The sequence below is a fragment of the Ambystoma mexicanum genome, chromosome 3p (assembly GCF_040938575.1).
Source record: "Ambystoma mexicanum isolate Mex_15411 chromosome 3p, UKY_AmexF1_1, whole genome shotgun sequence".
NCBI classification, from domain to species: Eukaryota; Metazoa; Chordata; class Amphibia; order Caudata; family Ambystomatidae; genus Ambystoma; species Ambystoma mexicanum.
Genome location: NC_090925.1, coordinates 351,695,688 through 351,715,204, shown reverse-complemented (window position 1 = coordinate 351,715,204; position 19,517 = coordinate 351,695,688). Strand labels below are relative to the sequence as shown.

General features: G+C 46.6%; 1 protein-coding gene across 4 annotated transcripts in view; it reads left to right on the top strand.

Moving 5' to 3' along the window:
* BCL2L1 (BCL2 like 1) overlaps positions 1–19,517 on the top strand; it is a 542,774-nt gene that overhangs the window by 450,080 nt on the left and 73,177 nt on the right. The window contains exons 1-2 of one of the 4 annotated variants that reach the window (XM_069650983.1): positions 1,650–1,673; positions 2,396–3,067. In XM_069650983.1, the coding sequence (XP_069507084.1) occupies positions 2,519–3,067 (549 nt within the window). In that variant the 5' untranslated portion in view covers positions 1,650–1,673; positions 2,396–2,518. Of the gene's footprint in view, positions 1–1,649; positions 1,991–2,395; positions 3,068–19,517 lie in introns of those variants that run through there. The other 3 variants (XM_069650981.1, XM_069650980.1, XM_069650982.1) reach the window with 3 other exon arrangements.

The following is a 19,517-nucleotide window of genomic DNA, read 5'->3' as shown; positions in this document are numbered from 1 at the left end:
GCTGCAATGCAAGTATGCCCCGCTGCACCAAACACATCTCCCCCTTATGCTGCACATTAGAGATCCACAAAATAACCCTCTCTGCTAAGGTGACCGATGTCAGGATTTTGCCGGGACTGTCACAGAATTGGGACCTCTCTCCCACGTCCCGATAGTTTTTTTAAAATGAAAAAGCCAGTTCCGTTTCATGGAAAGGGAAGGTAGCCACTGACAGTTCCATCATGTAATCATTGAATATTGGAAATTCACCTGGGAACAGAGGGATGCCCGTGCTCAGCCAAATACACCGAAATAACTCCACCGCGGGGCAGGCCAAATGGTCACGTGTTTTGGCTGGTTAAATGGCCCATTTCTGCGAGAGATCCTGGGAAATGTAGTCATGTTTAAAGTTTATGTGTTTTTTCAATGATGCTGTTCTCTCACATTAGAGAGAGAGAAGCATAATACGAGCCTGCATGCTTACCATAGCCAGTGCTTTAGGTGGGCCGGGTAGGGGCCCTAGCAGTCTTCAAAAAGTGGGGCTGAGCCGTGGCCCCCGGTCCCACCATGCCATGGCAGGATACATTATCCTGCCACAGCCATAGCAGTGATGTGAGATGTGCCTACCAAAAGACACTGTGGCTGGCTGGCACTGGTCAGTCACTCTAACTTCCTCTTGTAACCCCTCGCGTGAGGTCACAAGAGGAAGTTATTTTGCCTTTGTTTCCCCACCCAGGCCCAGTCACTGACCCTCAGGGAACCCGGCGGTCAAAGATGCCTCGGGCTTGGTGATCGATCTGCTCTTCAGAGCACAGATCACCAGCCGTCTTTCCCCGTTGGCAAAGCTTTATAAAGGATGGCTTGAATTGTGTACTTTTCAAGCCATCTTTAATAAACATAGAAATATGTAACATATAAGTACACAGTTCAAGCCATCTTTTATAAAAAGACTTTGTTGATGGACAAAGACACCTCAGGTTTTGTCCGTACTCAATGCTTTATAAAAGATGGCTGGAATTGTGAACGTTTCAAGCCATCTTTTATAAACATAGAAATATTGTACATATTTCTAACATATTTCTATGTTTATAAAAGGTGGCTTGAAAGTACACAAACCATTGTAAGGTACACATACAAATATATAAATGCTTACATACATTTGCGCACCATACTATGGTTTGTGCACTATTTAGGCCATGCCCACCATGGAAGTCATGCCCCCAAATGAGGGCCCCCCAATATTTCTTACCCCACTTAACGCACTGGCCATAGCATAACAACTAAGTATGCAATAGTATTAAGACCTCATACCTCTCAACTCGCATGCTTTTTGGCAAGTACCTGCCAAGCTTCCACATGCCCATAGGATTCAATGAGCATTTCACCCGCCAAATACAAAATCGGGTGTTTTCACCCGCCCAGGGCCAATGGAAGGCTGAGAGCTATGAGACCTACTGTAAAGCAAATTCGTTTAGTAGGAGGAAAGACGGTGTTCATCGGCTCTGGTCCACTACACTATGTCTTAAGCTCTGGCCTTCCCCTGCCGGTCACGAGGCTGCTAGTCTTCCCGCTCGTGTTCGTGCAACGCCTTCTAAAGACAACGAAGCAGAAGTGCGTAACCGGAGGCACGTGACTTCCCAGACACGTCCGAACGTGCAACCCACGTGACGATGAGAAGGCGGAGGTTTGTTAAGGTCCGTTTCTCGGATGGCTAATAGTGTCCCTCGCACACACTGCAAGGTGCTGTCATTTCTGGCAGCCAGAAGCTTCTCTTCTGGGACATACACCCGCTGGCTTTGGCTCGGTATTCAGCTGAGACTGCTGTTGAGGCCTTGAGAAAGTTATCTTATCGCCGATTCGTTCTGCTTCCAGTACCGTTTGTTTTATAGGGACACGCCCGGGGATTCCAGGTAGCTCGGCTATTCCTTAGCAGTTGTCGCAATACATTCTACCGGCGAGGGACTTGCTTCCAGTACCGTTTGTTTTATAGGGACACGCCCGGGGATTCCAGGTAGCTCGGCTATTCCTTAGCAGTTGTCGCAATACATTCTACCGGCGAGGGACTTTATAGTTTGTAAGATCTGTATTTTCCAACAGCCTAGACTAGTGAGATTGGTGTCGTTTGTTAGACCGCTTTATGCTAATTTGCTGTGCTATTTTGCTGTTTGTGTATGCCAACATTTGAGATCGTACTAAGGAGATTATGTGCTCGAAAGAGGTGGAATTCAATTTTCCTAATTTGCATTGGGATGAGGGAGAAATTTTAAATCTAGGAAAAAATGTCAGCATTGTGTCTAACGTCAGGAGCCGCTCTCCTAAATAGGGAAGATTATCGTATGTCATGGTGGTTAGGTATTTTTGGCAAATGTTACCTGTGTGACCTTGGCTTACCTACTTTTTGTGTTTCTTTTCGCAGACTCTGCACTTCTACCCTGGGACAGTTTCTTGAGAACCCAAGAACATTGTTCGAGACAGGGAGTTCTTGGCTCAGTTTAGTTTTTTGGACCATGGACCTCCAGATCCTGTGTGCAGCGTGAATATGTCGAATGGTAACCGAGAGCTAGTGATTGACTTTATATCCTACAAGTTGGAGCAGAAAGGATACCCTGCAAGCCTTTGCTGTCCCGGTGTTCACGATTTTCAAGAAAATGGGACACTGATCCCAGAGTCGACAGAGCTGAGTCGTACACCCAATGGGAGTCCTTCTTGGGAATCTGCAGCTACCCACGTGACGGCGGAAGACTCCACCACGACCCTTGGAAGTGAAGCCTTCGAAGACGTGAAGGAGGCTCTCCGAGAGGCTGGCGATGAGTTCGAACTGAGATATCGTAGGGCATTCAATGACCTGACCTCCCAGCTCCACATCACCCCTGACACTGCATACCAGAGCTTTGAGCAGGTTGTGAATGAACTCTTTCGCGATGGGGTGAATTGGGGCCGCATTGTGGCATTCTTCTCTTTTGGCGGCGCCCTCAGCGTGGAGAGTGTTGACAAAGAGATGGAGGGACTTGTAGAGAACATTGTTTCATGGATGTCCACATATCTGAGCAGGCATCTGGACCCCTGGATCCAAGAGAATGGAGGATGGGTAAGAAGCACTTTTCTTGTATTTCTGGTTTTGGTCAGAAAATCTGCCTTTTTTGCTCTATCTTCTGTAGTGAGAGATTCTGCAAGGAATCTAGTTTTAAATTGCCACTTGACTCCATGCTCTATTTAGAAGTCTTTAAACATGCACCTCCTATAATACAATATTGAGTGAGGTTTTTGTCAGCTTAAGCCATTCTAACTGATGTTGGTGGGCATAATGGGGAATCGAGCTGGGTATAAAAACATACATGTCTTTTTACATTGTATAAACCATACAAAATCTTGTGATATTGAGGGGGTTTGTAAAAGGGAAGTGGATGGAGACGGCGTACGACGGAAGACTCAGATGTTTGGGGAGTAGTATCAGCCCCCTCTTTTCTTCTCACAAAGGGAATGGAGCCATAGTTAATCTTGATTGTCAAAGGGCCGGGATTGACACTGAGGGATTAACGTAGAGGGAACAAGTGTGTATTTGGGTGATCCACCAGGATCTAGTTGTGGGAAGGGTTCAGGCACACCAGATGCATCTGCCCACAGTCGCATGTTCCTCCTCTTGACTGCAACAATTGGGTGCAGAGCTTTCCTTTCAGTGTTGCCTCTATTCGCAATAATGCATGGTCTCTTAACTTGCCATTGCAAATGGTTGGAGCCAAGTATGGGATAAATTCTAGAGGTGCATGTTGCAGCTTTCCTTTTGTGTCGCGCTCTTCCTTGGGACTCTGTGGCTTCCTGTGGTCCCAGTAATAATCTAACCTGCTGCATAGGTGGACCATGATAGTCTGTGAGCATCAGTTTCCCTCACAGAAAGGATGCTAATGCTGATTTGTTACATGCACCATCCAATCCTTACCTGGCTGGTGCCTCTGAAAAGATCTGTATTGCGGGGCAGAGCCTCCCGTGCTTCCTGACAAGTGATTGACTACCAGACTTTAAGATGGGGCGGGTTGTTGGAGCCCCCCCCCCATTCCCCTGTGATCGAACCTGCCCCTTCTCCCCCCAGCCGGTTGCCTCGAAGGCTCCAACCTCTGAGCTGCTTATTCATCAGAGGATACATAGAAGAACAAGATATGCAATTATGAGCCCTCCTTGGCTGCTTTCCAATTCTAGGGTTGCTTTCCAATTCTAGGGTTGTCCTTTTGGATATATGACAAGACATCACAATAAGATCGAATAGTTGGTTCACCTTTCAGCCATACTATGCGCTGTTAACCTACCTGCCATATAACCACCTATCAACCACTGCAAACATACTAAATTTAACAAAACTCCACATAACCTGGTGGTGCTTGTCTTAAAACAGCAGGGTGTTTCTCTGTGCGGGTGTTCAGCGTAGATCGGATGCCTCTAAGGCTTCTAAGCCAACAGCTAAGCACTCGTCAGAACCGGTAGGACTCGACCAATACAAACACCCACTTTCATCACATCAATCGTTCAATGTCAGATTTAACATAAACCAATCCATCTGAAATGTCCCCCAACCAAAACCGCCTAATCCCTTGTCTGACAGTAAAGCGCTCACAATTTCGGATCGTTAGGGCACGAAACCCAAACAGCCAGCCTACTGCATCGACACACCTACATTAACGCAGCGAGTGGCCGCAGGTCTCGAAGCCAGGACACTAATGAGCCAAACGTCGTTAACCCTTATTTAGTGAGGTGTCTGGGGCACAGCCCCACAATTGCACATTCGACGCAGTGAGTCAAGAAAGCACGGGCTTGTGGAACGATGCGTTTTACAATAGCCTAGGGCCAGTGAGGGTATGCTTTAGTTGCCCCCTCCGCTGCCTCAAATGCTGTCCTTGGCTGCATCACCTTGGTTGCTACGAACATGTACGTGTAGGGAGGGGGGAGAATCACGGGGCATTAGACCTGCGCAGAATTGCTGCTTGGGAGATGGGGATTAAACTTCGCTCAAATAAGTGACCCATTGAAATGCCGGAAGTTGAAAGGGAGTGTGTTCTGCAAACAGGAATGTGTGGAATGCCATTGTTCTGCTTTACGCTTGCGGGCAGGGCAATTTGTATAACGCCGGCAAGCCTGCCATAACCTCGCCCAATGGCAGGCGCTCTGGACTTTCTGTCCAGAACGCTGCTTCCTGTGGCGAGCGTTGTGTTGTGAGAACTGGGAAGGGGGCAGGGAGAGGGGTGACATGTGGCACGGTAGGGTGCAACCTTTATCTTCTCACCCCTTGTTCCCTGAGCTGCGAGAATTGCTCATCCATGTATTGTCTCTCCTGTATTCAAGGACGTTCCTCGCCCCTTTTTCGTTCCGGTTCGTGAACTTATTTCTTTGCACCTTTTTTTATTTATTTTTTTTTGTTTGTTTTGGTTTGGTCAAAAGGGGGCGATGCACAGCGCCACGTTTGTTTTGTCCCTCCATGCTCCGGCACCTCGCAGGGGGTTAATCGCTGGAATAGAACGTTCATGCATACTAATGCATGAGCACCCTATTCCAATGAAAACCTCCTTGCTCACGTGGGGGCTTGTTAAATGCGCCCGTGCCATCCCGGGCGCATTTAATACATAAGGGCACCTGCCGCGCCTTCCCCCACTACGCCAGCTCGTCGGAGCCCTTAAATTCTACCCTTAATTCTTATAAAAAACTAATCCTTCAGCGTGCAAATGCATTTTATTTGCATATTACTGAATGCAAATAAATAGTTTTACTTTTCATTTTCTATCTGCAGCCCCATTAACAGCTCGCCGCAAATTACATAGCCATTGCCCCAAGCCAAACACTTGCTGCGTACCTGCCTAACCTCCGGAATTTTTCTGGAGACTCCGGAATTTTAAGCATTGGTCCGGAAAAGTCAGGAATTTTGACATTCTTTCCGGGTCCCGTCATATTCTCCACCTGATTGGTTGCCACTGGTAGCCAATCGGGTGGAGAAGTGGGAGGGCGGGAAATGTTCGTACCCGCTGCCTGCACCACTATATGAGGCCGCTGCTGGCGGCCATCATTCACTGACTTTTTTATTCTCCCTCAACGCGACCTCTGACCTCCGTAATAATAGTGCTTTCAATCCATGTCATTGGATTGCAAGCAGCATTATTTCTGCTGCGGTGCCGCCTTCATTTTGCTTATTGTAGCATTGAATTCATGATTTTCAATGCTACAGTCAGCAAACTGAGGGCTACAACAACCAAGTTTATCTTTTTGACAGGAGGGCGGGGCGGGGCGTGCGGGCAGAGCCATGTGCAAATGGGTGGAGTCTTGTGTGGCTGTGGGCGGGGCATACATCTCAGGAATTTTGATTTTCAAATGTAGGCAGGTATGCCTTGCTGTATTACTAAAATTACCCTAACTGCAACTCCAACACCCGAATGCTAACGGCTTTCCTACGCCAACATCACCAGCCCTTTCCAACCTCTCTATCCCTTTCTTTAACACTTAAACCCATACCCTAGCACTTACCCTGACGCTTGATCTACCCTAGCCACTAAACAAACCCCAGCATATTTGCTCTAACCCTAAACCAGGCAATCACAAGTCCACTAAACTCTACTTAACCCTAACAATTAACCTAGCAGCACTAGATTTTGGGCTACTTTTCAGCTGCATTTTTGACTACCTTTTAGCTTGGCACCTTTTTCACTGCATCAAGGAGCAGATTTTGGGACTTCTAGACTAGCTGGGGTTGGGCCTCAGGACTGCAAGACCAACTTTTCCAGAGCTCTGCTCCATCCTGTTCTGGCCCATTTCATGTCGTTCCTCTATTGCTTCACTGTGGGCTTCAGATACACTCTAGGTGTTGCTACACCTTACCTTTACCCTCCTAGAGATTGGAATGGTTTGGATAGTGCCTCCTGCATTGGAAGGTCTTGGCCAAATTCTTACTGTTTGTAATCTGGTACATCCTTGTTTACTGTGCTTAGCGTTGTGAAGACCGATCTTGTTACTCCTTTCTGAGTTTGCAAAGGAGTCGCCTCTGCAACAGACTCTGACCCCCTACTTGGCCGAGACACGATCCTCTCGACTCCCCGTGGTTCCTCCCCTACGAAGTAGGACTTTTTAAGACTTCAACCTAGTTTTTAGCTCTCCATTTGAGAACCACTCCCGCACCTTCTCGCCCTCTCTGCCCCAGCCTTAGATTACCACAGAGATCCGTTGGTTTACAGCTGATGTTTCAGCACCTTTGCTGTTGGTGCAAATCTTGCTTACCCCACTTCTTTTGGCATTTAAAAATGCTCTCCTAACACTCATAACAAGTCTTGAGGCTGCCAAATCCAACTTCTACTCAGTCATTTCTGCCGCTTATTCCCACACATGTGAACTCTTCTATTCTCCAAGCTATGCTTGCTTCTGCTCTCCCTTGTACTGTATCTTCCTCTCTCTCAGCAAATTACTTTGCCCTCAATTTCTCATCTAAGAAATTGAAGATAATCAATACCTTTTTAGATCCTCCTATTCCTTTGCCCATTGTATTCTGCTTACCTCGCTACTATCCGTTGCAGTGTTTGTGCCCATTTTATTCTGCTTACCTCGCTACTATCCGTTGCAGTGTTTGTATTCCCCCCCCCACTACTGACCTAGCTCCCATCCCCCAGAACATCAACCCTTTGTTTGCCGTAGTTGACCCCTTTTGCTCCTCGATCTATTCAAGTGCTAGGAGTAGGTTACTGGTGCTATCTCTCATTCCTCTTGAATCACTCTCTCTACCAGAATGTGTCTTGCATTCTTCAAGATAGGCACCACCTCACCCATCTTCAAGAGACAATTTGCTGACCCGAACTGCCCAAAAACTACCAGCCCATCTTTCTCCTCCCTCACTGTTCCAAACGTCTTCTTCAAGAGGATTAAGAGCTATTGCAAGCCTCGAATGTTGTACTGGCAAGTGATAACTAACTTGTGTTGAGGGAGAATTGGTAGGCTGTGTGCGTGTGGAGAATAAAGATTTTCCATAATAACTTACTAGAAAGTCTTGATTCTATTAAAGACACGGAGGCGAGCATTATGCTTCTCTTTCTTTATTCACATATTTAAAGAAAGGCTCAGCAGCAAGGTATTTTTGTGCATCAAGTGAATATGAGTAAACATAGAAAAGGGGGGTGCACTAAATATACAATATAACAAGTAAACATAATATAACAGTAGTATTTCCAGAGTTCTGAATGAAACAACTCCATTTCCCAGAGTTCCCTAGTGTCACCAAAGAAACATCAACATGTGACTTAGTCCTCCAATGGGTGTCCTGATCCCTTCATAAACCGTCCTAAACATGATGCGACTTCCTCTTTCGAAGCTGCGAACTTGGCTGTCCATGATAAGGTAGTACTCGTAGTTGGTAGATCTGTTGAACAGCTGATCAAGCGGATTTGTCGGCAGGCGCTGTCGAAAAAGGAGATAGAAAGTAAAATTACTTCATGTATATAAACACCCTAGTTCCCTTATCGGGGTGGGAGAAAATGTCATTGGGTTATTTATTTCTTATAAAATGCAATCATTTCTTTTGTGAGCTTTAGTAACTTATAACGATACATTGTCACAATTAGGAGAGAGGTACAGTATTATTTTCTCTTTGGGTGGGATAATGCTCGCCTCCGTGTCTTTAATAGAATCAAGACTTTCTAGTAAGTTATTATGGAAAATCTTTATTCTATGTCAAGACCGGAGGCTCCCATTATGCTTGTTTAAAGCTTACTCACCACGATAGATGCCGGTTGATCTACTGGTTTCAAGTAGAATTGTTTAAATACTGATTCGCTTGCCCAGTCTGCCATTCTCATGATGTCTTCTAGTCGAACTCCGGCCTGAAAGGCTTTGGAGGCCATAGCTCCTCTCACAGAGTGAGCTCCGAAGTGCTGGGTATCTATCCCGGCTTGAGTTAGTGTCCAGCGCGCTAAAGTGGGAGCGGAAACCGGTTTGTGTGGTTTACGCAGAGCTATCAGTAGTTGCCCGTTGGGGGAGGCCCTAAGGGGGGCTGTCTTTTCTTCATAAACTTTCAGGCATTTCACCAGACAAAGTTTAGGCTGGTCCTTGAAGGCGGGGTAAGAAATTACCCTAGAGTTACATTTCGTCCTTCTGTGTATGTGAAATACAATACCGTCAGGAGAAAAAGTTCTGCCCGCTAGGTCAAGGGCTCTGACATCAGAGACTCTCCTGCAGGAGACTAAGCAGAGTAAAGTAGTAAGCTTGCCCGAGAGGGCTGTACGTGATAGCTCTTCATTATGATGCCATGAAAGGAAAAGATTCAATACTTTGTTAACATCCCAAAGTTTGTCATAGCGGGAAAGGGGCGGGACTGTAAGTCTGACTCCTTTTAGTAATCTGCAGACGAGGTGGTGTTCACCAGCTGGTATTCCTTCAATGAGGTCGTGACCAGCTGAGATCGCTGAACGATATGCGTTCACTGTCCTGTAGGCGAGCCCTCTTTCTACTAGAGATGCTAAGAAATTCAAGATTTCCTCTATAGGTGCTGAAATTGGGTGTAAGCCTTTTCTCCGGCACCAGGTGCTCCAGGCGCCCCAAGAGTTGGAATATCTCTTAAGGGTGGTAGGAGCCCAGCTTTCCTCGATGAGACTGATCGCCCTGCGTGACATGCCTGGAGTTCTCCATCTTGATCTGAAATCCTCCATGCTGCCAGGGTCAGAGAACCGTTGAGAAGAAGGGGATGCCTCTGCCCCGAAGGATCCAGAAGAAGATCCGGAAATTGGGGTAGTAGGATTGGAAAATCCGAGGAAAGTTCCAGAAGAACTGGATACCAGGTCTGAGATGTCCAGACCGGTGCTATGAGGACTAAGTCTGAATGTTCCAGACGGGCCTTCGCCAGGGTCCTCGCTATCATGGTGAATGGGGGGAAGGCATAGAGTACCCCTTGGGACCATTGTTGGAGAAAAGCGTCTGTTGCTGTCGCTGCTGGATCCGGTCTCCAGCTGTAAAACATTGGTAGCTGTGTATTGAGTCTGGAGGCGAAAAGATCTATGGACATTGGGCCCCAAATCTCCTGGAGGCGGAGGAAGACTCCTCTGTCGAGCTTCCAGTCGCTGTAGTCTGTGGAGTGGCGGGCGTACCAGTCCGCTACCACATTTGATAGGCCGGGAAGGTATTCTGCTGTAACTGAGATTCGATGTGCCAGACAGAAGTGCCAGAAATCCTTGGCTAATTCTGCTAGAGGTCTTGATTTGGTGCCACCTAGATGGTTGATGTATCTTACCGCGGAAATGTTGTCCATTTTTAGCAAGATACAGCAACTCGCTCTGTCTCTGGCGAAGGAGCGTACTGCAAAGGAACCTGCCAGAAGTTCTAGGCAGTTGATATGCAGGTCTAGCTCTTGATAAGACCAGGTCCCTCCTGTGGCTATGGAGCCGCATCTCGCTCCCCATCCGGAGCGGCTGGCGTCTGACTCGATGATGATATCTGGAGCAGATCCGAAAATGGCTCTGCCGTTCCAGGCCTCCATGTGAGTGAGCCACCAGTTGAGTTCTGTCCTCGCTTGAGGAGATAATGTTAGGAGTTGAGAGTATGAAAGACTGTGTCTTAAGTGTTGGCCTTTCAGTCTTTGCAATTCGCGATAGTGGAGAGGGCCGGGAAATATCGCCTGAATGGAGGAGGATAGTAACCCTATCACTCTTGCCAGTTCTCGAAGAGAGAACGGGTCCTTCTGTAAGATCCTGCGTATCTCCCTTTTGGTAGAATGGATCTTGGCTGATGGGAGTCGGAGCTGACAATTCTGGGTGTCCACAACAAAGCCCAGAAATTCCATGTTCTTGGATGGAAGAAGAACTGACTTTTCCCAATTTATAAGGAAACCGAGACTGTGTAGCAAGTCTATAGCTAGTTTGGTCTGTTTCTGAACTAGTTCTTGTGACTGTGCCATAAAAATGATGTCGTCTAGAAAAATAATAAGACGAACACCTTGCTCTCTTAGATGAGCTACTACAGGTCTTAGAAGCTTGGTGAAAACCCAAGGCGCTGAAGAGAGCCCGAAAGGTAGGCTTGTGAACTCCCAATCTCGATTTTTCCAGGAAAATCTCAGGTAATTTATATGTGCCTGATGAATTGGTATTGTTAAGTAGGCGTCTTTCAGTTCTAGACGCATGAGCCAATCGTTCGGTCTCAGAAGATCTCTGAGCATATGTATACCTTCCATTTTGAAATGGCGGTAAATGATGTATTCGTTGAGAGCTTTGAGGTTTATGACTGGTCGTACTTTTTCTTTCCTGCGAACTAGGAATATGGGACTGCAAAACCCTCCCTGGCTTTGACAGGGGCGAATTGCTCTCTTCAGACAAAGATTGTGTATTTCGCTGTCTAAGGCGATTTGATCTGTCTGAGACATTACTATTGGAGTAGGGCGACATGTCTGGATGGGCTGCTCGAAAAACTCTAGGCGCAGGCCCCGAGCTGTGTCCCTGACCCAGGCGTCTCCTGATAAGGTATCCCAAGCATTTATAAACATCATTAACCTCCCACCTATAGGAGTCAGTGGCGCTGGCGCTGCTATAAGTACACTGACCTGTAGATTGTTGATGGGCTGGGTATCTGGCCGCTCTTCTCCAGGGGCGCCCTCTTCCACGACCTCTTGAGGGAAAGAAAGTGTCGGAGCGCTCTTGCCAGGAGTTATGCTGGCCTCTGGAGTGTTGAGATCTTTTGTCGAAAAAGTAACGGCCGGAGGAGCGACCTCTGCCTCGTCCGGCCCTGGTGAAAACCTTGGACGCGAAGACTCTTTTTATGGAGGCCTGTGCTTTGTCCAATGCTGTAAATGTTCCCACGAATTTCGCCATTTCCTTCATAAAAGGATCTCCAAAAAGCAGGCCTTGTGCTGTTGGACCCGACTCTGTGTCTGCCAGTTCGCTCAGTTTGGTGTCTATTTTATATAGGATGCCTTTTCGGCGTTCTGTCGAAATAGCACAACTGGCGTTACCTAACAGGCAAATTGCCCGTTGAGCCCAAACAGAGAGTATTACCGGGTCAATGGAATTAGAGGAGTTTATTGCTTCTTCCGCTAGATCTGAAATCTTGGCTAGTGGCCCCGCCACGTCTAGTACTTTGTCCTGACAGGACTTCCAGGCACGGTCTATGCCCTTCCTTGGGTCTTTTACGTTTTTACCTAGGAAGGTAATCATCTTTGAATCTAGTTCTGGTGTTAGAGCCACCTTGTCCGCAATATCCGGACGTGGACATTCCGCTCGAAGTCTAGCTCTGACTTCTTTATCCAGTGGCTTACGTAGTCTGAAATGAATGTATTTTGATGTCTTTGAAGACGGTTCCCAGTCTGTGGATCTGGGGTGCATAAGGTCCTCCGGAGTAAACATCCCCTCTGCAGAAGGCTTGTTTCCGGTTGTGTTCTTGGGGATGGGGTCTGCCGCAGTCCCAGAACCAGAGGGCTTTGAACCCTCTATTTGAATTTCCTCTTCAGATGAGGATTGAGAAGGATCAGCGTCGTAGACGCTCTTGTTTTGGTCGTCTTCAGTGCCCTGTCCATATCTCTCCGGGCTTGAGGGTACATTTCCCCTCATTTCTTCCTCTGGGTAAGAGGGTTCATGGGAAGAGGTTACCTTCCTGTTCATAAAGGCTTGTTTCAGCCTGGAGAAGGCGTCCGAAACGGCAGCTGTGGCATCTGTTGGCTGGCTCGGGGGGGTCGTAGAGCTTCTGCTCTTGCGAGCCGGTATACATCCCCCTTCCGTAAGGTGCTTCCTCTTTTGCGTTCTCTTCCTCCCAGGAGGGGAGGTCCCTCTTAAATGCTCTTCCATAGTTTCTAGGCGTTGTTGAATGGGAATGAGCATGTCTGTTACTGCTTTTCTAATACTGGTCTCCAGAGGATCCCAGAACCTTTTGTAAGCTGTTAGCCATCGCCACCTCATCTATATAGCCGTGATCTTCCTCAGTCTCAGACCAGGCCTGATCTGATTGAGGTGAGTACTGCGCTGCCATAATAAAGTTTAAAGCACCTTACTCACTTTTTTTTTTTTTTTTTTTTGTCTTGTCTTGTCTTCTGGGTTTTAGAACGCCTTCTCTCACTGCCCAGTAAAATCAGTTCAGCTTAGTGTTATAATCTTTTAGAGAATGCTGAACGGGAGATTTTTCTCTCCTCTTTTTTTTTTTTTTTTTTTTTTTTTTTAATAAATTATGTAGATTCTGTATGTAAATATATTCTCAAGCACTCGCGTGCGAATTCCTGTTGATCCGCGATGAAAAGAAGTGTGTTTTTGCTGCCGCCTGAGGAGAGATTCCGGCGCTCGAGTTCGCAAAGACCGTTATAACTTAACGGTCATGCGCACTCGAGCGCCGGAATACAGAGGAAAGGACCAGGAGGAGCAGGAGCTCCCCTGGTGGTTAGTGAGCGGCGCTGCGGGCTGTAGCGATGCCGCGCCGGCCTCCCCGAGCCCGAGGAGAGCACCGATGGGTCGGGGAAGCCGACGCGAGCCCGCCGAGAGGTCCGCCTGTGAAGCGGAAGAAACAGCTTCGAATCACGCAGTCTCCGACGCCAGCAGAAGGCAGCTGGCGTCGGAGTCAACAACGAAGGCGATGGCCAAAAGGAAATCAATTCAATTTGAGGCAAAGTACACTCTTAATAACAATTAATATATATATATATATATCAACGTCAATTACAATGAAATGAAATAACGTGTCATAAACAGAGGTAAACATGAAGGTACTTATCTCTTGCTGTGAGCAGCAAAGAAAGAGGAAGTCGCATCATGTTTAGGACTGTTTATGAAGGGATCAGGACACCCATTGGAGGACTAAGTCACATGTTGATGTTTCTTTGGTGACACTAGGGAACTCTGGGAAATGGAGTTGTTTCATTCAGAACTCTGTATGTTTACTTGTTATATTGTATATTTAGTGCACCCCCCTTTTCTATGTTTACTCATACGACACTTGGTGCACAAAAATACCTTGCTGCTGAGCCTTTCTTTAAATATGTGAATAAAGAAAGAGAAGCATAATGGGAGCCTCCGGTCTTGACATAGAATTGAGGGGGATGAGTGACTTTTTTTATGCCTGGGTAGTAGCTTGCAACTTGAAATAGTTGCCCTCTATTTGCTCATAGACACATTATCTCTGCAACTCTCCAATCTGGGTTTTGCAGCCGTCCCTTCACTAAAGTGACACTGGCCCACATGTTCAGCTTTCAGTGTTCTGCCCACCACACCAAGCTCTCCACCAGAAGAATCATCCTGGATCTCTCTTCTTCTTTTGACACTTATCAACCACCTGGCAGCTCTTTAGATTAGATTTAGTAGATTAGGACGTACTGGAGATACCTCCTGGGAGTCACCAAGTATTGCCCTCCACACCCCGGCAAGATAATCTCCACCCCTTGGGAGATGAACGTGAGCAAAAGAGCTGTCTTGCTTCCCTGAGCAAAGGCGCCTTATTTTTTTTTTATTCTTATTGTGTTTAACTGTTAGCAGTTTTTACAAAAGAAGCATGTCAGTTTCCAAATGAATTTGTCCAGGTACTTGTCAAGGGCTAAGTCCTTTTAGTGCTCATTCCAGTTGGTCGCATATGACGTCCAGCTTCAGACTATGTACAAAATTTGCCACTGCGATTACTGGTCTTCAACTTAGCCCGTTCATTAGGTATGACCACCAATAGTCCTCATCCATTTTTGAGAAAGTAGACTCGAGGTGGCCCAAGTGGATTTCCCTTTTGTCGCTGGTTCCCGGACACTGGAGGATCAAATGTTTTAGGCTCTCCTTGGCCTCTTGGTTCCGGCAGAATCGGCAGGAATCGGATGCTGCTTTTCCTCTGATTTTCAGAACCTCATTGGTTTTTAAAGTATTCATTCTTGCTCTCAGGAACGTCGAGCGGGCAGATTTGTTCAGGAATTTCAAAAGGTAGCTGACTGGCTCGTTTAGTTTTTGGGCAAAAGGTGGAAGAAGTGCCGTAGCCTTGTAATTTGCTGCTTTCAGTTGTGTTTCACACCAGTCCAGCTCTTTCAGTTTTTTTGCGTTTTTTTTTTTTTTTTTGGATTATCCAGGAGCTCCTCTTCTGAGCTACCTATTGGGACCCTTTCACGATTTCTTCCTGAATCGGGGTGTAGATTTTTTCCACAGATGACCTAACTTCTCTATAGAACATCAGGCTGTTTAGAGATATTGAGCCTTGGAGTGAGGTAAGACCCAATTCCCTTCTGATGAGGGTCATCGGAGTCGAGGTAGGCAGTCGCAAGACTTTTTTCCAAAGTGAGCCTTCCAGTTTTGGCCAAATTGAGTCTGGAATACCAAACATAGCGGCCATGCCGTAAGTAAGTGCTGGAACTGCTTTCATCCTGTAGAAATTTATCGCCGCCTTAACCGAAAAGCGGCCATATTTTTTGTCCATGATGATCAATTGGTTTGACAGGGTATTGTTTTTGTTGATCAAGAAGTCTAGCATTGGCTGCTCGTTCTTTTTATTACTGAACATGATGCCCAGGTATCTGAAGGCTTCTACCTCTTCAAGGCGGGTGTTGTTAAAGAACCAAGCCTCTGGAGTTTTTCGTTTGGCCACTTTGGTTAGTTGCATCACTTTGGTTTTTGCGGTGTTACTTTCTAGGTCATTTACTTGAAGGTATTCGTTCAAGTTGTCCAATTTTCGTTGGAGCCCAATCTTCGTTTGATCTATTAAAATGTCGTCCGCATACAGCAGTCTACTCACTTTTTCCGACCCAAGAGAGGGGGGGGGAAGCCTTTGCCTTCCTTTCTGTGTGTTGAAAATCACCTATGTAGGCATTGTAAAGTGCCGGTGCCAGGGTGCAACCCTGCTTTACTCCACCAGTTGTACTGATTGAGGAGGAGAGTTGCCCTATGCCGTTGAGTCTCACTCTCATGGATGTTTCCGAGTAGAGCTCCTGTATTGGTTCCAATAAGGAAGGGGGGCAATTCCAGTTAGTAAGTTTTGTCCAAAGCTTCTCTTTGTTTACCTTGTCGAATGCTTTTGATAGGTCGATAAAGGCTATGCAGAGAGATGGCCCCCCTTCCTGGGCTCTGGCTTTAAGTATGTTGATGGTGAATATGTTGGCCATGGTGTTCATGTTCTTTCTAAAGCCAGTTTGGAAATTATCCCACCCTTCTGTCGAGGGCATCCATTTTTTGAAGCTGTCCAGGAGGAAGGAACCAAAAAGTTTGCTGATGCAGTCAAGAAGTGCAATCGGGGGATAGTTATTTGGGTCACTTCTATCCCCCGATTTATATATTGGCACCACGTTTCCTGTCTCCCAGGACTTCGGAATGGATTTAGTTGTTGTGCATTATTCGAAAATTTCAGCTATCGGAATGGACCAGTTTTCTGGGTTGGGTTTTAGGTCCATGTTTGATAGGCCGTCGGGGCCGGGTGCACGTGATGATTTTAGTTTCTTAATTTTTGCTTCAATTTCGGTCGGTGTGGGATTGGTCTCCCATCGAGATCCTTGATGTTTCAGGTGTTCCGTCCTTTTAACCGATGGACCGAAGAGGGCAGAGAAGTGAGTGATCCAGGCTTCTTCTGGCACACTGGATGATAGAGGGTCATCACTTGATGGACTTTTAGAATTGACCAGAATGCCTTGGTTTGTTTGCCGGCCAGTACTTGCAGCATTTGTTCCGAGTCCTCCTGATATAGTTCAAGTTTGAAGCCCTTTAGCCAGTTCTTGTAGGCCTTTGTGGCGGTCCTGGCTGTTTCTATGTTGGTAATAGAGGGGGCCCGTCTTGCCATTCGGACGGCTCGTCTCATCTCCAGCCTTTTTTCTCTAAGTGTCGCATTATTACGGTGATTGATCTTCCCTTTGGGACGGATACCGGTTGCTTGGATATGATAAGTCTGTAGTAAAGGACAGTAGTCCGTGGTGGTTCCTACCCTTTTTTCGTTGTCCCAGGCTTTTACCCGACGGTAATCCATAATTATTGTCGAGATGGCAGAGTCTTTCAACCTTAGGCGTGTCGAGTTAGCATGGGTCTCAATATTTGATGTTCTTAAGACGGCGTAACTCTCGTGGGCTTCTAGACTAGGGACGGCCAGTGTCATTTTCAGAAGATTGTGGTCACTATTGAGTGTTCTGATGATCTCGAAGCCCTTGACTTGCGACAGGAGATTCCTGGAGAGGTAGACGTGGTCTAGGGTTGCGTGTCTTCCTGCTAGTTCCCAGGTCGGAATGATCGGGTGCGCTGCTTTGCCAAGGAAGTGGGCATTGTGAAGATCGAAGCTGTTCATCAAGGTGGCCCATTTCTTTCCTCTTTCTAGTGAGTTTTCTGACAGTTGTGACTTGATAGTTTTAGGTTGAAGGTTGTCATGTTCCTTCATCTTGATTGTGGCATTTAAGTCACCGCAGATGATAGTACAGTCGATTAGTTCGTTCGATAGGGCGTCTTTCAAAATGTTTTCAATTTTTCGTAAGAATTGCTCTGTTGCAAATTCTGTTGGATTCCAATACAAATTGACCAGTAGGTAAGTGATTACCTTTTTGTTTAGTTATTTTTTGTTGGGTGCTACTACGTTGAATCAGAGTAGCCAGTATATGTGGCTCCGCCTTTTGGACCCAATTCGCAGCGCTGATAGTAGACCTGCTCTTGGTCTGCCCGAAACGCCTCTCAGGGCTGGAGAAGTGGTAATTACATAGCCCTCTATAGATGGCTTGTTTTGGATCCAAGTTTCTTGGAAACACCAAATATCTGACGATCCTAAATTGACATCTGAGGCGTGCGTCAGATGGTTGAAACCTCTGGTGTTCCAAGATCCCAAAGTAAGGTTGGAATTGAGTTCCCTGATTCGTGGCTTGCCAGAGCGCTCCTTGTTATTCTGGCGTAAGTTTGGTTGCTAAGATCTTTCTTTTGTGGATAGGGCTTTCGGCAACCAGGCCCAACAATTTGAATCTTCATTTGTGCCAAGAAGATTAACCTCCATGGTTGACTTCTCCTTTCCTTTGGTTGCGATGTCTTGTTCAATGGTGATATTCCAGTTTTTCTGCGGGCCTGGTGGTACTCTTTCTAGTTCAAGAGAACTTGGTCGAAGACCCTCGATCTGTTCCCTCGTAGTGACTCTTGGTTGGTTCCTTTTTTTTAGTGACAGAGCCCGATCTCCCTGGTGCGTTCGATCCGTTGTTCCGTGGTTCTTCGTATTTTTTTCCGGAGTGCGCCTCTCCGGGCGATTTGAGGGTTGTTCTTTAAGGTTGGACCCCTCTTTGCTGATGTAGTCTGTGAGGTCGTATCCTAGCGCTCTCAATTTGTTTTTGGCTTTATGTAAGGCGGCTTTTATGGTTTCGGATCGTATGTGTAAGTAGACGTTATCGACTCTCTTGTCCCGAAATTCCACAATTGTAATGTCGATAGCGTGGATAACGCCGGGACCAGGTGCAAGATTTTCATGATGGTTTTCCTATTGAGGATGAAAGATACGTCTTCTTTCCAAATATTTTTCAGGACAAAAGAGCGGGTCTTTGTGGATCTGGCCGAGCGCCTTATGAGGTCTCTTTTTGTTTGGCGGTCGTTGTTATCCTCCCCAGAAGTAGTTACGTGTTTGGGGGATCTTGACCTTCTAGATTTAGACGGCCGTCGATCAATTGAAACATACGAGGGTCTAACTGGGTGTTCGGATTTGTAGTGTCTTTTTGGGCTCCGATTTCTGGTAGTTGAGCGCTCCTCTCTATAGGAGCTTTTCTGGACTCTGGAGCACCAATGGGTAAGAGTTTTGGATGGACGGTCCTGTTTTACTTTTTGATGGACTGGTCTCAATGGTTTGGACCAGATAGCAGTGCCCGCCCGTGCGTCCTTTGATGTTCCAGATTTTCTTTTTGGGCATCTCGTCCCGATGCTTGGGTCCCAGCAGCCGTGCGTGGCTTAGACTTTGATCGTTCATGAGTCTTTTCAATTTTCCTAATTGGTAGCTTCTGGGACGATGGTTTGGCTTTGTTTTTCGCCAAGAGATTGAGCTTTCTTTCCTCCAGTGTTAGGAAGATTGGGCTGGTTGGTCTCGGTAAGCCATCCTTGATTTTGTTTTCTTTTTTTTGTTTGTTATTGGTACATTCGGCAGCTAGCACAGGGGATTGAGAGATTGTGTTTCTCTTCCTTTTTTTGTGGTGGATTCTTCTCAGCCTCTTCCAGTTCTTCCCAAGTTTCAGTTTCATTCAGTGCTGCGTCCATCAGCTCGCTTTCCGTAATTGACCATATGGTATCATCCGTAACCATCTTTTCATTGTTGGATGTGCGTAAAGACTTTGGTCGAAGAGAGAGAGTGAGGTCACTTGGTTTGGGCTCGAATGGTAAACTGGATTGTTTGAAGGAGGGAGCCAGACTGCCCTCATTGATTTTGAGTCTAATTGGCAGATTGCTCGTCTTCCCCTTTATAGGTCCTCTCAGGTTGACATCGTCATTATGGATTCATTGGTCGTCAGCCCAGGATGCACATCCATTCTTCCGTTGGGGTCGAAGACCCATTTTCCCTGTGATTTTGTTTGGAATAGTTTGCAGTGATTTAGTGCTTGAAGGTTTTGCTTTTTCTTTTGCTATCCGCATGGTGCTTTTGACAGAGGGAGCTTCTGACGGTGA